At 40.8% G+C, this 16,184-nt stretch overlaps 1 protein-coding gene across 1 annotated transcript in view; it reads right to left on the reverse strand.

The window, feature by feature from the left end:
• Positions 1–16,184, reverse strand: part of sorcs2 (sortilin-related VPS10 domain containing receptor 2) — a 613,114-nt gene that overhangs the window by 42,985 nt on the left and 553,945 nt on the right. Inside the window, exons 15-18 of the mRNA XM_060832699.1 lie at positions 14,767–14,884; positions 11,435–11,568; positions 9,621–9,734; positions 1,079–1,250 (exon numbers count right to left, since the gene is read on the reverse strand). Of these exons, the coding sequence (XP_060688682.1) occupies positions 1,079–1,250; positions 9,621–9,734; positions 11,435–11,568; positions 14,767–14,884 (538 nt within the window). The remainder of the gene's footprint in view (positions 1–1,078; positions 1,251–9,620; positions 9,735–11,434; positions 11,569–14,766; positions 14,885–16,184) is intronic.

A 16,184-nucleotide genomic window follows, 5' to 3' on the forward strand; every position in this document is an offset into this window, starting at 1 on the left:
GTTAGCAATGTACCAATTGCTGGTATATGTTTCAATGAAAATATTCCAAGAGCTAAGCTTCATAATAATGAAAATTACCACAGAACATTTCCATTCACCTGGATCAGGAACAAGAATTCAATTGTGCTGACTCTAACAGGAATTGCACATACCATTTAGCCACCTGGAAGCGATTAAATATATTTTTGCTTTATGCTCAATGAACAAAGTACTGAACTGAAGGTAAGTATACTATTAAGTCAGTTTAGAAGTAAAGGGTCAATTAAAGACCAAGTGGTGGTGTCTCTCCCATGCAATCATGGAGGTTCAGGTCTTCCTAACTGTTTTCTCAGCTTTCTCCATTAATCTATCCTCATGTATCACCCCACTTTCCTGAAAGTACTAAGTCTTCAACAGGGTACAGTTCCAGACCCTTGTTCAGGTAGCCATCACTTACATGTAAATTTGCACCATGTGGGAGCAAGCTTTTTTTTGACATGACAGCCCAACCTTCTCTTCATCTGATGGATAAACATACACTTTCAGTAGAACTTGAAATATGATGCAGAGTAAAAACACTGGCTAATTTCTTCTTTCTTCAATCAAAGATGCTCAGGTAATTTTCACTATTACAGCCATGATCAGCTATCTCAACACAAACTGGGCATTGCAACTTCGATAACACAGAGGAGTAACTCACTTGACAAAATCAATAGGCCCAGAGATAGTAGTATTCAGGGGTTTTTTTGTACCATTCCTGTCGTTGCAGTAACAGTTCTCTTATATGATAGTGTGGGAAAATCCACCTGAAGCACTCAGTACAATGAGCAGTCCAAATTACATTGCAGACTACATATTTCCCAGAGTCAAGACAAAATTACATGTAAATGGGCTTTGTAATCTCCTTTGTCATTGCTGCCATTTATACATCAGACAGATTCAGTCCAGTTAAAGCAAATTTGATAACCTGACCTGTTTAGTGAGTGGATGCTTGCTTGCATGTGTGTATATTAAAGGGGGCTGGGGGGGGGGGAAGAGAGAGAGAGAAAAAGAGATAGAGAGAAAGAATCAGCAAACACTAGAATTAGTTTCATATTACCTGATTCTGCATTATCAAGAATGTAACATCATCACCAGGGTTGACTGCTAGCCTTTCTCCTTTCGTAACTATACGGAGCCCTTTAGGAGCCATTAACGGGCATCGGTGCTGCTTGGAGCCCTGCCGTTTGTCCACGCCACCCTTACAGACATTCAGTGCCACCTTCCTGTAACTGTTCAAAATAGTCAAAGCTTTAGCGTTCAAATCAATTTACACAGATACACTTACACATTGTGTATACAGAAACCGAAGGGGAAAATTTACTGTTTGGCACATGATTCTATATAATAGAAGGACAGCATAGTGATTCAGTGGTTAGCACTGCTGCCTCACAGTGCCAGGGACCTGGGTTCGATTCCAGCTTTGGGCGACTGTCTGTGTGGAATTAGCATTTTCTCCCCATGTCTGCATGCGTTTCCTCCAGGTGCTCCAACTTCCTCCCACAATCCAAAGCTATGCAGGTTAGGTGAACTAGCCATGCTAAATTGCCAAAGTGTTCAGGGATGTGTAGGTTAGGTGCATTAGTCAGGAATAAATATAGGGTAAGGGAATAGGTTTGGATGAGTTATTCTTTGGAGAGTTGGTGTGGACCTGTTGGGTCAAAGGGCCTATATCCACACTGTTGGGATTCTAATTCTAACATAAATTGGTTTTACCTACTTTTCTCTTGACATTTATGCTGGGTGAAGTGTGTCCTGACATGGCGCAGGGGTACAGCGGTTAGCACTGCTGTCTTACAGTGTCAGGAACTCAGCTTTGGTTAAAGCCTTGGGTGATTATTTTGAGTTTGCATATTCTCTCCATGTCTGGGTTGGCTTTCTCTCAGTTAAAAGATGTGCAGGATCAGTGGATTGGCCATGCTAAATTCCCCGGCAATTTCCAGAGATGTTCGAGCTAGGTGGATTATCCATAGTAAATTTGGGGTTACAGGGATAAAGTGGGGGAGTTGTTCTGGGTGGGATGCTCTTCGGAGAATCGGTGCAGACACAATGGGCCAAATGGCCTCTATCTGCACTACAGGGAGTCTATGCTTCTTAATCTGGAGAGAAAATTATTAATGAAAATTACTCTAAAACACCAAGAGGCTGCAAGATTACCAAATTCACAAGCAATCACAGGACTCTGAAAGAAAACAAACCATCAGCAGGCTGATCAACACCTCATTTGTCACATTTCTCTTGCAAAAACACCTCGGAAAGAAGCACTTCTGTCATAGCCTTGGCTCTTGTGCTTCGGTGCATACCATATCATAACGCAAAATCAGATTTTAGAACAACTAAACAACAGATTAACAACTCAAAAAACCCAGCATCTAAGATGAAGGTAAGCCACATTGCTGACCAAAGCCTGTGCTGCCAATGAGTTCTGGCGACTTCTGAGCCTTACAGTCTGTTTCCTTGTAACAGAATGGGCTGGTTAGCACAGCACAGACTACATAGAAGCTATTACTTGCTAAGCATAACACCAAGATCACAGAAACAATGGCCCAGTGAGAGGTCATTCATTTGTCAGTCTTGCTGATATAGAATAAAGAGTGAAGAAAACTAAGAAGAAAGGCAGAGTTCTCAGCTTTCACATTTGAAGTCTTGGAGTCGATGTAGATACGTTGCAGAATTATAGAAAAAGCAGCATTGAAAAAGATCATTTGCTTATCACATCTGCTATGGAGCCCCACTTCCTGGCAACCATGATGTCTAATCCAACTGTATAGAAAAGCTCCATTCATTTAGTATGTGACGAGGTGTCTGAGGAGTGGCCTATTCGTCTGATGTTCTCTGCCCGCAAGGGTTCCGATCCCATTCTCATTTGTGTCCACCAGCTCTTGCGGCTGCTAACGTTAGGGCAGCAAGGTGGCTCAGTGGTTAGCACCGCTGCCTCACAGTGCCAGAACCCAGGTTCAATTCTAGCCCAGGGCGACTACTGTGTCAAGTTTGCACATTCTCCCTGAGTCTGTGTGAGTTTCCGGTTTTCTCCCACAGTCCAAAGATTTGCAATTTAAGTGAATTGGCCATGCTAAAATTACTAATAGTGTTCAGAGATATGTGGGTTAGTTGAATCAGTTAGGGGTAAATTTAGAATAATGGGGTAGGGGTGTGGGTCTGGGTGAATTACTCTTCGGAGGGTCAGTGTGGACTTGTGAGACTGAATGGCCTGCTTCCACCATGTAGGGATTCTATCTTTTTTCAAGTAAAAACATAAAGGTCTTTTTTAAAGGATTTCTGGACTTCAACAACCATTTGTGGCAACATTCTAACCCTCTCTCTGTAAGTCTTTTTCCTAACTTCTCTATAATTCCCTAATGAGTTGTGGCTGATTCTCAATTATCATCTCACAATTCAGTGTAACCAACATCTAGAATATTATCAAAGTCTGGACATGCCACTGAGAAGATTGAAAACCCAGCCTGAATCCATGGTAGTCGTGCTCCCGGCTGACACCGTCTCATCAACAGCCAACTAGGAGGTCAAGCAAGACAGTGTCCTTCTTCTCAGAGGGAATCTGGCTCAATGAGAGAGCTTGCAACTTGGCAGTGCTGCTGAAGGAAAAGGAATGTGTCCTATGCTGAGATGTTCTCTTAAGCAAGTAGCATTTTTTATATTTACGATGTTGGAGTTAGGCAAATTGCACCTTCCAGCAGTGGTGCAACCTCCATGGGTCATGGAGAAAACATGAAAGAAGAGCATATTTCATCCTTTAGTGAATGGTTTTCTGCTTTCCAACATTCAATTGATCCACAACATTCAGATTTCATTTGAGTGGTCAATTTACACACACTGCCGAGTGAGCAATATTCACAAGACCTCAAGGAATCTCTACCACATGATATTGGTCAATCACACATCACAGACAACCATCAATATCCCAGATAAGCAAACATTTCCTTTATGTGGTCTTACTTTCCACATTTCTTTGGTCCAGTTCTTGCAAATGTCTTTCTTTATCCAATGTTTCTTGTGAACAAGGAAATTTCTTTCTGAAATTTCTCTTTGGGGAGGATTTTCCATTTGAATATCATCGCCTTTAATTTTGTGCCATCCACTATGCAAGATGGAACTGTAATGATCCACAATGTCTTATGACCAGTTGTCTTTGTAAGGGCAGCTTTCCACCAATCTAGAAATGGTCATTTTTGATGGATTGTTCACGTTTATCTGAATGTCATCGCTATCACCAATATTGGCCAATCGATGCACATTCTTCTCTCAATGTAGGATGACAAAACTGTTGAATTTGATGGTTTTATCATCAAGTTCAGGTGGCAGAATCTGTGAACTTTTCATTTTCTGATGGGAGGTATCAAATCCCCCTTGTAACCTGTGCACCATCTGGCACTGAATTCTGAAATGCTATTCTTCCTTACTATTTTAATGAGGTCAAGTCAGATTGCTCTGCAGATGGTATGACTATTTTGACAATGTTTGGTAACCTTTTCTGCTAACGTTTTCTCCAGGTTAAACTGATTTGTGATAAATCGTATGCTACGCACTAGGCTTGTCAATTGGATGGAAGACTGCTGCAAGAATTCAAGGAGTGAAAGTCTTAAAAGTGTCTACATGCACCTTTAAATTAAAGAACCATAGTAATTATTGGTAAGTCATCAATAATTACAAGACAGTTTGAACCTTGAAAATCTTTGATCACTTTTTCTATGGGCTTTATGAAAAAAACATTTTAAGCTAAAACTCATGGAGTCACGTTTTACGGAAGATTTACTTCTACACAAATATATATGGTAAATACTATAGCTACAAAAGCAAGGTGTCTTTTGAATGTTATAATTGTACCCGCTTCCACCACTCCTTCTGACAGCTCATTCCATGCATGCTCCACCTTCTGCATGAAAAAGTTGCTTTTCAGTTCCCTTTTAAATATTTCGCAAGCGGGTACAATTACAACATTCAAAAGACATCTGGATGTGTACATGAATAGGTAAGATTTTGAGGGATATGGACCAAATGCTGGCAAATGGAATAGATTAATGTAGGATGTCTGGTCAGCACAGACGAGTTGAACCAAAGGGTCTCTTTCTGTGCTATACAGCTCTATGACCTTCTCAAGGACAATTAGAAATTAGCAAAAAATGTTGACATTGCCAGCAATGGTCTTTCCACAAGAGCCCCTTAAACATTCACTCCTTCTAACCAGTGATACACAAAGGCAAGAATGTGAAGAATCCATAAGTAACACTGCAGCAATCTTTACAATCTCTATCACTCAGAACGACAAAGTGCAGCAAGACCCATTGGAAATTACCATGTGCAAGTTGTCACACACCATCCTGCTTTGGAACCATGTTGCCATTCCTTCACTGTTGGAATGTCAAAATCCTAGAATTCCTTTCTTAACAGCATTGTGGGTGCCCCAATGCTGCATGGTTCAGGAAGAAGACTCACCACCATACACTGATGGCAACAAATACTGGCCATAACAGTCATGCTCTCTTTGGAAGAATGGATTTTTAAAAATGCACGTTATGGTGCTCCACTGGAGTTTCTACTCATAGCTTCTATTTTTTTTTAGACTTACAGTGTGGAAACAGGCCCTTCGGCCCAACAAGTCCACACCGACCCGCCGAAGCGCAACCCACCCATACCCCTACATTTACCCCTTACCTAACACTACGGGCAATTTAGCATGGCCAATTCACCTGACCCGCACATCTTTGGAGTGTGGGAGGAAACCGGAGCACCCGGAGGAAACCCACGCAGACACGGGGAGAACGTGCAAACTCCACACAGTCAGTCGCCTGAGTCGGGAATTGAACCTGGGTCTCAGGGGCTGTGAGGCAGCAGTGCTAACCACTGTGCCACCGTGCCGCCCATTACAAAGTAAAAACAAGGGAAACTCCAGAAAAAACAAATGGCCATAATCTTACAATAGTATCTTCAGTCACATGGGTAGATTGGAGAAGTTGGGACTGATATTTCCTTACAGGAAAGAATGCTTAGAGGAGATTTGATATAACTATACAAAAGAGCTGGACAGTGTAGGTAGCATAAATAATTCCCATTGGTGGGAAGGTCAAGAACCAGAAGGCACAAATGTAAGGTAACTGGCAGAAGAACCACTAATGAAAATCTTTTTCAAACAGCAAGTAGTCATGATCTGAAAACCACTGCCTTCTTTTAATTCTCGGGCCTCACTTATAGGCATCCAGACTGTTTTCCATAGAAAAGCAGGCAGGAGGTGGAGCCAGACTGGAAGGCAGAAGCACAGTGTTGAGCATCAAGGAGCTTTTTCTATGATCCATAAGGATATTCCTTGGATATAAAATTAAGTCAATCTGGAGCAGAGACATTCAAATCCATTATTCCTCCCAAGCCCGGAGGAGCAAAACAAGAAAGTGTATAGGTTTGGGTCCCTTTGTGGTCTACCAGGAGGACTTACAAATACTACAACCATTGCTCACTCAGATCAATATTTCAAATACCCAATTGGCTCCTAGTCATGCTGTCATAAGCCAGTCTACCAGTTAATAGAATGTGGCAATTAAACTGGATAGTTCCTGAAAGCAAGCACAGGGATCAGGATGCACACTAGTTCACTGTCATGTCAGAGGCACACTAATTTCATGCTATCTACTCAATATAATGTCTCCAGTCACTGCTATCTGTATTGTGCATTGCCTGAAAGTTTCAGCAGTGGATTAATACACCATTTAAAACTAGTTTGCATTTTTTTATGGGTAATGTTGGAGTAGGTGTTTGGAATCAGGTTGAAGTGACGATGATTTTGGAACGACTTAGGAATGACAATATGGGAGAGAGTGGTCTTCAACGTTTTTGGGAGCTGCACTAGAGGTCTTAGAGGAGGACTTGGAAAGGATTACGTATCTCATATGCACATCAGGGTAGGAGGTGATTTGGACTCACAATCAAAAGTAGGAGCAGAAAGATTGCTGTGCAGTCAACATGAGAATGCCACATTACATCGACTGCCAAGCAATGCTTAATATATTACAGTCCATCAATCACCAAGCCACAATCACTGAGCTCAAACCTAATATCCATGTACTATCTAACCCATACACTTAGTCCTGCTGCAAGCCTCATTTTCACACCACATGGGTTAGACAATGACATCAACCATGACAGGCACATCAGCCAATCTGATTGTACCACTCACTGGAATCATTGAGTGGCCAGAGGAGACATGAAGGTAGTGTGGGGAAACAGGGAGAATCAGGCAGGAATAGCTGCATGGGATTCCTGGTGTCAGAAAAGCTGTACCAAATTACGCTGGGTTTTAGATTAGATTAGATTAGATTAGATTAGATTAGATTAGATTACTTACAGTGTGGAAACAGGCCCTTCAGCCCAACAAGTCCACACCGACCCGCCAAAGCGCAACCCACCCATACCCCTGCATATACCCCTTGCCTAACACTACAGGGAATTTAGAATGGCCAATTCACCTGACCCGCACATCTTTGGACTGTGGGAGGAAACCGGAGAACCCGGTGGAAACCCACGCAGACACGGGGAGAACGTGCAAACTCCACACAGTCAGTCGCCTGACGCGGGAATTGAACCCAGGTCCCTGGCGCTGTGAGGCAGCAGTGCTAACCACTGCGCCACCGTGCCGCCCAACACAGGATTCCTGCCAACTGACATTGGGGGATGTCATTGAGACTTATTAATATGATACATGCACCCGGTTGGATTTGACTGCGGCCTCTACTTTTTTGGGGGTGGTAGTGTAGGGTAAGGGGATTTGAGGGGAGGTGTTCTGCCTGATGGAGGGATTTGCATCAGGAAATGGGCTGTGGGAGTGGGGAAGGCATATGAAAGTCGAACCTCTGTGACCTTGCCTTCTACCCTGTTCTCTGGCAACCCTCTTCCCCAAAACCCACATTCTCACCAAATCAAGTGTCTAGAGATCCACTGGTGATCCCCAGGTTAGCCCTTGGAGCCTGGTTGCTGATTGACTGGCAGCTCTCTGAGGTGGAATTCCTGCACTGAGGACACAAAGAGCATCAGGTTCCCCATCAGAAATTAGGCTGATCTTCACTGGTTCTCCCATTGGTAGTGGGGATGTGGGAAACCTTGACAACTAGCAGTAAATCCCAGCCACTGTCACAATATGCTTTCTCTCTTTCAGGAAGTTTCAGAAAATAACCTGAAGAGAACAGGCTTGTTGAAACGTCAGAACTGTCATGACTGGAATAAGCACCAGCTGTAGGTTCCCCTCTAAACCACACACCATCCTGATTTGGAAATGTATCATTGTTCCTTCACTGTCATTGGGTCAAAATCCTGGAACTCCCTCCTTAACAGAGGTGGCATGGTGGCTCAGTGGTTAGCACTGCTGCCTCACAGCACCAGGGACTCGGGTTCAATTCCAGCCTCGGGTGACTGTCTGTGTTGAGTTTGCACATTCTCCCAGTGTCTGCATGTGTTTCCTCCGGGTGCTCCTGTTTCCTCTCGCAATCCAAAGATGTGCAGGTCAGATGAATTGGCCATGCTAAATTGCCCATAGTGTTAGGTGCATTAGTGAGGGGGAATGGGTCTGGGTGGGTTGTTTTTCGGAAGGTCAGTGTGGACTTGTTGGGTCCTATTGGTCTGTTTCCACACTGTATGGAATCTAATCTTAATGCTATTGTGAGTCTACCTACATCAAATGGACTATAGTGGTTCAAGAAGGCACCTCACCATCTTCTCAGGGATAATTAGGGAGGGCAATAAATACTGGTCCAGCCAGCAATACCCACATTCTATGCATAAGTTAAGACAAAATTATTAGGAAACAGTGCTGCTTAGTCTGAGAAAAGGAACTGTTGAGGCCATAGCTTGTAGAAATGTTGAAATCGTCGAGAAGGCAGTATGCTAATGGTTAAGCATTATTTTCAAATCCCAAATACTTCTCATTCTACATGCTCTGGTGCTGCTATTAGCACACATCTCTTACTTTCCCCCTCAAACAACACAGTACCATAACCTTACCTTTTCCAGACAATTAAGAACAGCAACCTGACTATGACAGAATACTCAAAATAGAGTGATGAAGAAGATTACCCTCCCCACCCCCCCTAATCATTTCACTAGCTCAGATCCTTCCACTGCATTTAGCTTACAGAATACATTCGAGATAGGATGTTATCTGCTACCATCATGGTGAGGGCCCAAGTCAAAGTCACCAGTGGCCAGGACCGTATCTGCTGCTACATTTAGCCCCCTTATCTGGTTGTTATCATATTATGATTTATGGAACCTCACTGTGTTGAAATAGGCCAATGTGTTTTCTAGCTTAAAGAATGACTACATTTCAAAGGCACTACCATTGGTTGCAAAATACTTTGGGATGTCATAATAAATTCCTTACTATCCAGGCAGTGAAGGTGAAAATTTATTCCATGAGATTCATTTCCATGTGGGTATCTCATCAATACAGAGAGGAGATATAGAGGAGGAAATTGCAAAAAGTCCCTATCATTAGAAGGTTGCAGTAACCAGTGGTGCACAGTACCCCAAGCCTGTGTGGGGTAGAAGGACCAGAGACTAAGAAGTATGAGCTTTTGTTTCATGACATGCTCAGTACTTACCCAGAGCTTTTGGTGTATGTATGTCCAAATTTACAGTCTTCAGAAGGTGAATCTGGATTGTACCAAAATGCTGGGACACATCTGCCATTAGCTTGCTGTTCAAAGCCATAGTCACTGCAAAAAGTACAAAATGGTCAATGAAGACTAAATAGGTGGAAGTGTTAAAACAACACTTGGAATGATGGTCTGAGTATAAAACTGATGCTGTGGATCAGATGTCCGTTATAGAGGCTTTTTCCATTTCCTGTTATTTCTAGAACAGGTGGCAAGTTGAATATCTACACTAGAATTCTATATAAGTTGTACATTGAGGAACTCCCCACTAGGCTGGATATTATATAGAGGAGTATAAATTCCTTATTAGGGCATTGAATTACTGTAACTTGGTCTTGGTTTATCTTGTCAATGCTCCTCACTGGTTAGCATGTGTCTGGCTGAATTATTGGGGGTGGACTTTGAAGTTTATTTCCAACCTCACTCTTAGTAAATGATCTTGTCTGGCTTATTTTCATATATCGCATTTTGTTGCTGTTTAAGTCGATAAGTGTGTATATAATACATAATGTGGTTGATAGATTTTAATTCCTACACTTAAGGAACAAATGGGACACAGTCACCATATATTTACCTGATGATAATGCTGGCAGTAAATTTTTAAAATTACGCATTTCTAAGATAGTGTCTTGTACCAAGTGCTTTGAAAAGTCCTTGTAGCTTCATGATGTCAATACAGCTTGATTGCAAATGTATATTCAGTAACTCTATGAAAATCACACTACCCTGATTATAAGCAACCCGAAGCATGTTGCAAGATAGCAACAGCATTGGCAATATGGCACTCAGCACGAATATTTAGTAATGGCTTGATAGATTTGCAAATTAGCATTCTCAAAATAGGAAATAATACCCCTTCGAATTTTTGTTGCACAAGATTCTCTATTAGTAGCATCAGTTTATTATTATCTCAACTTTAAGGTAGGTTAACAGGTTGAAAGTCAGCTCATTCTGTGCAAAACATAATTTAATATTGGCAAAGTATTTTTCTTTTAATTCCGTACAGGTTGATATCAGATGGCAATGAAATACAGTAGTTCTATGATGAACTCACATGATTTGTCAGGCAGTTCTTTTGGGATATATTTAATCAAATGATTCAGAACAACATCACTATTTCAATTTGTTATGACTAAGTGCTAAACCACAGAAACTCCACTCCCATAATGGCTTTTACATCAAATACATGCTTAGCATGAGCTTCACAGAACAAAAAGTTCAGTAATTCAAATTTCAATCGGTGCTAAATTAGTTGATTTCAATGAGGACAGAATTTAGAGTTCTTCCAATGGGTTCACGGAGAGGGAGGTGAAAACAAGGTCCCAGCTCGTTAATTTTATGGAGTAACTGGAAGTCAAAATTATTGAAAATGGAAGGGAGAATTTTGAAGAAACACCATACCAGCAACTGTGGAATAAAAATTGTAGAGCTAATCTGTGAAAATTACAAAAACCACAGAAAATGCAAGAAATATGGAACAGGTTGGGGAACATTAGAGAGGAAACGGTAATCAGTGATTAAGACCTCTAGCCATTCCTCAAAGCTAGTAATTATTAGCAACTTTCATCATGTTAATTTTCACATATCACACACAAAATGGTATTCACAAAGAGAACATAAACCAAATAGGGCAAGAATTGAAATATTTCTCAATATTCAAACTCATAACACTATATTCAGCAATTTCTAATCTTGCTATTTGTTAATTCTATTTCATTACACAGTCCCCTGGTTAGACTGTCAAAGAAACAGATAATTACCACTCAAAATCAAATTCTGTGCACTGGCAACGTTTTGATGTAAGGGCTGATGTGAAGTTCTTTCCTTTAATACACCATGAGGATATTTTTCGCTTACGGAATTGTCTCTGTTCACCCATGATGCAATGCTTATCCTAAGCAGAAACATATTGATGATTAGTATGTTCAGATTAATATGTTATAGAACCATAGAATAATAGTGCATAGAAGGTATCCATTCAGACCATTGTGCCTGCATTGGTTCTTTGGTACAAAAACTTAATCAATCCCATTCCCTTGCCTAATCCCCAAGATGGAATATTTTCACTTGGTGGTAACTCATAGAACGTCACTGCATGATTCACATGTACTAACACCTCTATAGGTTAGAGCTACTAATTGGTTTCTCCCTATCCCGACCATAGTACCACCATTCCAGTCACATTAACTCATTATCCATGGACTTTCTACTTGTCAATCTGTGTACACAGAAAGTTGGCCCCAGACCCCTTGCTATCCAGTGGTCTGTGCCCCTATTTCCCATAGATAACGAGATTTGTTGTATGTTAAAACTCAGGGGTTGGGAGATCGGACAGGGAGAGTGAAAGGACGACTGTTATGATCATTCCATTTACAGATTATAATGATGCCAGAAGCAAGAAAAACTACAAGCAGCTTCAGCCAGAGCTGATACAAAGACCTATTTGAAGGCACTTGAAAGCAAAAGCGGTCTTCTGAACTTAGGCTCCCAAGAGCATGCTGCAGGCTAAAATTTCAAATGCAGGACCCACAACTGTGAATAATATGGGAAAACATAGTTTATAATTAGAGGATTTGGGAGAATACATTTTCAATAGTGATATTTCCTTTACCTAATCTTACAATGTTTACAAGATACGTATATCTGGATAATTTGCAATTAATACTCCTCCAAGCCTGATGCTGACTACTGTTCTTGTTGAAATGCTGCTAGTCTGATCTGAAGGCTGTAACCAGCTATTGGTTGAATGTGGAACACATGAGCGACTGGATTGCAAATGCAGGAGGCCAGTACCAAATCCAGCTTTTCTCACGACTATGCATTCAATCAGCTTGGTCAGAGGTGGGATCAGCACACAGATTTTATCAAACACTGACTACATTTGAGTCAATGAAATCTACTTTACTGGGCTTTACAAAAATTGCTAAAATGCATTTTTTTTTGGCTGAGGATACAATTAACAATCTAAACTCATATTGAGATCAAAAATTTTGTGCTACTTTTCATAAGTTTTTTTTGCTGTAATTTGCATTCAAGTAAATTTTACACAACACCAACCTTAAAGTATTCCAAGAATAAACCCAATCAGTGGAAAATAATTTGAGAAATGTTTCTGCATTAAAACATGTATGTATTTTTGAATGATTATATTGATAAAGCAGGTCTTTATTCTAGGTTTCCCTGCTGAAAATGATTTGTTTTCCAATATTTTATTTTGATGTTTTGTTTCTTCTAATCAAGTTGGCATTTCTGCTTTAACATCATCGTCTTCACGGCCCAGATCAAGTTTCCTCCCCATTCCACTATCCTGGCTTTGCTTCCTTCTGCCCTTTCTCCTAAACATCCCACACCCCACAGACACCCCTACACCTCATCCTTTCCAGCTTTAGTTCCCCCTGACATTGCCTCCTCCTGCCCTTGTCTTGGCCTTGCCTCCTGCCATCCATTCTTATCTAACACCCTCCTGTGGAGGCTTGTTGTGTCTCAGTTATCGGATTTAAACTCTGTTATCGGGGGATGGGAACTTGAGAGTGAATTCAGAAAGGAAAAAACAGAGCAGGTTATGAAAGTAGGAAAACTATAATTGAGAGTTGAAATAACAAAATCAAGTCCTTAAATGAGCCAGAGTCAACTTACAGAATAGCATTAAAAAGGCAGAATTATATACCATCTATCTGGATGCACACAGGATTCACAGTAAGATCTGTGAATTGATGTTGTAAGTACAGGTAGAAGAGTATGCTTTACAAGCCAATACAGAGACATGACTGTAGGATAATAAAAATTGAGAACTACTCATTAACGGATATATGTCATTTCGGAAACGTGGGCATGAAGGTAAAGATGGTGGAGTAGTGCTGATAATAAGAAACGATCACAGACAGGAAGAAAATGATGTAGAATTATTTTGATGGACCTAAGAAACTTGCATGCAGTAAACATTTGTGGGAATAGTTTATCTCCCACCAGACAAATGTGGGGCATGGTATAAATGAAGAAATTAGAGAATGTGTATCAAGGGAATGCAATAATCAAGATCATTTATGTGACTTATGTCATAAAGACTAGTGAGCACCAATATTATGGAGGCAGAATTCCTGAAATATGTAGAAGATAGTTTTTCTGGAGCAATATGCTGAGGAACCAACTGGAACGTGCTTGAAGAAGGGTTTTTACCCAAAATGTCCACTTCTTCACCTCCTGATGCTGCATGGCTTGCTGTGTTCCTCCAGCGTCCTGTTTTTCTACTGAGGAACCAACTGGGCCATCAGCTATTTTAAACTATTGCTCTGCAGTGAGGGGGAGTTGACTAAATGATCCACAAAATGGCATGTTCCAGTCTTGGGCTGAAAGGAATTTGGTCCGACGTGCCTGATCCTCCCTCCCTCTTCATCCCCAGTCTCGTAAAAGTCAGGAATCTACACATCCTTTCAGTAATTCCAGCAAACATTGTCAAGCAATTGCAGGAATTTGCCAAAATGGCAGAAGAATTTCAAGTCCATATTTATGTCCTGAATATTGTCCATAATTTCATTTCCACTTTCATGGCCCAACTCACAAGTATGATTCGACAACCTGTTTTTTAAGAACCTGTCCAAGTCACTGAGCTGCCAGGAGTGGCACACCAGCCTGCAATAATGCTGTGTGAGATACCCTTCCTTTCCATGAAAATAAGCCTACAATTAACCACAAGTGCTCATTGTAAACTTGACATTTAGCACCTTGCGGCATAATGCATTGAAATTCCAATGTTCCTTTGTAACATTTCTTATGCTGCCTATGGGATTTTCTAAGCCATTCTATTTGCTTAACACATAATTTAAGTATGATAGCGTAGGCTATGGGATGGCTCAAAAGTACTAAAGTTCCATACTGTATGCAGCAGAGAAACCCTGTTGTAGGAAAAGGTGATGAAAAAAATGATCAAAATGTGAAAATTGCAAAGACTACAAATCTGAAAAAAGGAAGTACTCTAGACAAATCAGTTAACCAGCAAATAAAAAAGAAAAAAAGACAGATTGTGATATTTTCAAGTGTGTCCAGCAAAGATTTCCAGTATTTTTGAACTTCTTTACATTTCAGTCTACAATACCTGGTTCATGAGATCCCATGAGTCATAATCATCAGGTGAACACTGTCTGCTAAAGGATGGTCTGAAGTCCACTTTTACCAGTTCCCAGTCTGAACGGAAGCTAATGTGACCAAATATCCTGGAAACAGAAAGTGGACACAGTGATTTCCAAACAGTTTACAAAACAATACTTTATACAAAGTACAGAGGTTCTTTCACTACTTACTTTTGACTCGGTATCTAGCAATTCATATTTCCACACTACCCTTTGCAGTACTTCAAAACAAAACCTGTCTTTTGTGGGTTAACACAATAGATAGAACATTGCGTGATAAACTTTCAAAGAAAGCCAATCCAAAATCACAAAGGCACATGAGGGTGTTGTAAACTGCCTTTTGTGGCAATTCATCCTCGAATGAAATGTTGTCATATACAAAAAGCTTTCAGTACATTCCACCCTGAAACGTGTGGGGTGTGGGAGGGGAGTGGGTGGAAAACAGTTGGCTGTTTCCAAGGCACAGAAACATTTTCAACTGTTCAGCAACATTTTCAAAAACAAAAGTTTGTCACGATTACATCATTGTACATGTTATTTTTGTTGGGATTTTTAGTACATTTTGTTTTAGAGATCTGACGAGCAACATTTGTAAGTACACTGGTGTGGATAAAAGAATTTGGGTGGGTACTATGGAGGATGAAGTAAATAAAAGTTATGCTTCCACTTAATTGATCTTTAACAGGATGTCTCTCCTAAGTGTGGAGAATCAACATGCAGAATGTGGTCATTGTACAGCAATGCTATCCTCTTTCTGAACTTCATTAATATTCCCTCTTTATATTCAGCTGATAACTTCCCAGAGAAACATCGGAAGTCGCCCTTGCAAGTTGACTTTTTAAAGGGCATTTGCAAATCAGCTCTTCGCTCTCCGATGCCAAAATCATGAAATGCATTTTCTCAATATTCCACTGGGGGGAGGTACTAACTAACAGGAAACTGCTGCCTGGGTATGAGGCTCTGACAGGACTATCCAAGAATACTGATTGATTGAACAGAGAATGAAACTTGTCCATGCAGCGCACACATGCTGTCTATATACACAGCAAGATAAACCTTCTAAACAAACATTTCCATACCCTCCCCCGTTGTTTCACACTAGTGACGACCAGCCTCTGAGTCAAGCCACGCCAATCGCAATAACATTTCCAATCTGTTGTACCAGAAAGAAATTGATCCAACTCAAGATGATCTTATTTTTCTGCTCGATCCAGCCCCACCTGAGGCAAAGATGTGCATTGTTCAAGCTCAACCAAAATAATTAAATTCGAATTTGGTATGGGTTTCTGTGCATTGTGGTGGATGCTTTAATGATGAAACCATCAGGTTAAAGTTGACAAAAGTCTTGATTTGGGTACTCATCAGCATATTTGTTAAAAACAGA

Source organism: Hemiscyllium ocellatum, chromosome 1, assembly GCF_020745735.1.
Source record: "Hemiscyllium ocellatum isolate sHemOce1 chromosome 1, sHemOce1.pat.X.cur, whole genome shotgun sequence".
NCBI classification, from domain to species: Eukaryota; Metazoa; Chordata; class Chondrichthyes; order Orectolobiformes; family Hemiscylliidae; genus Hemiscyllium; species Hemiscyllium ocellatum.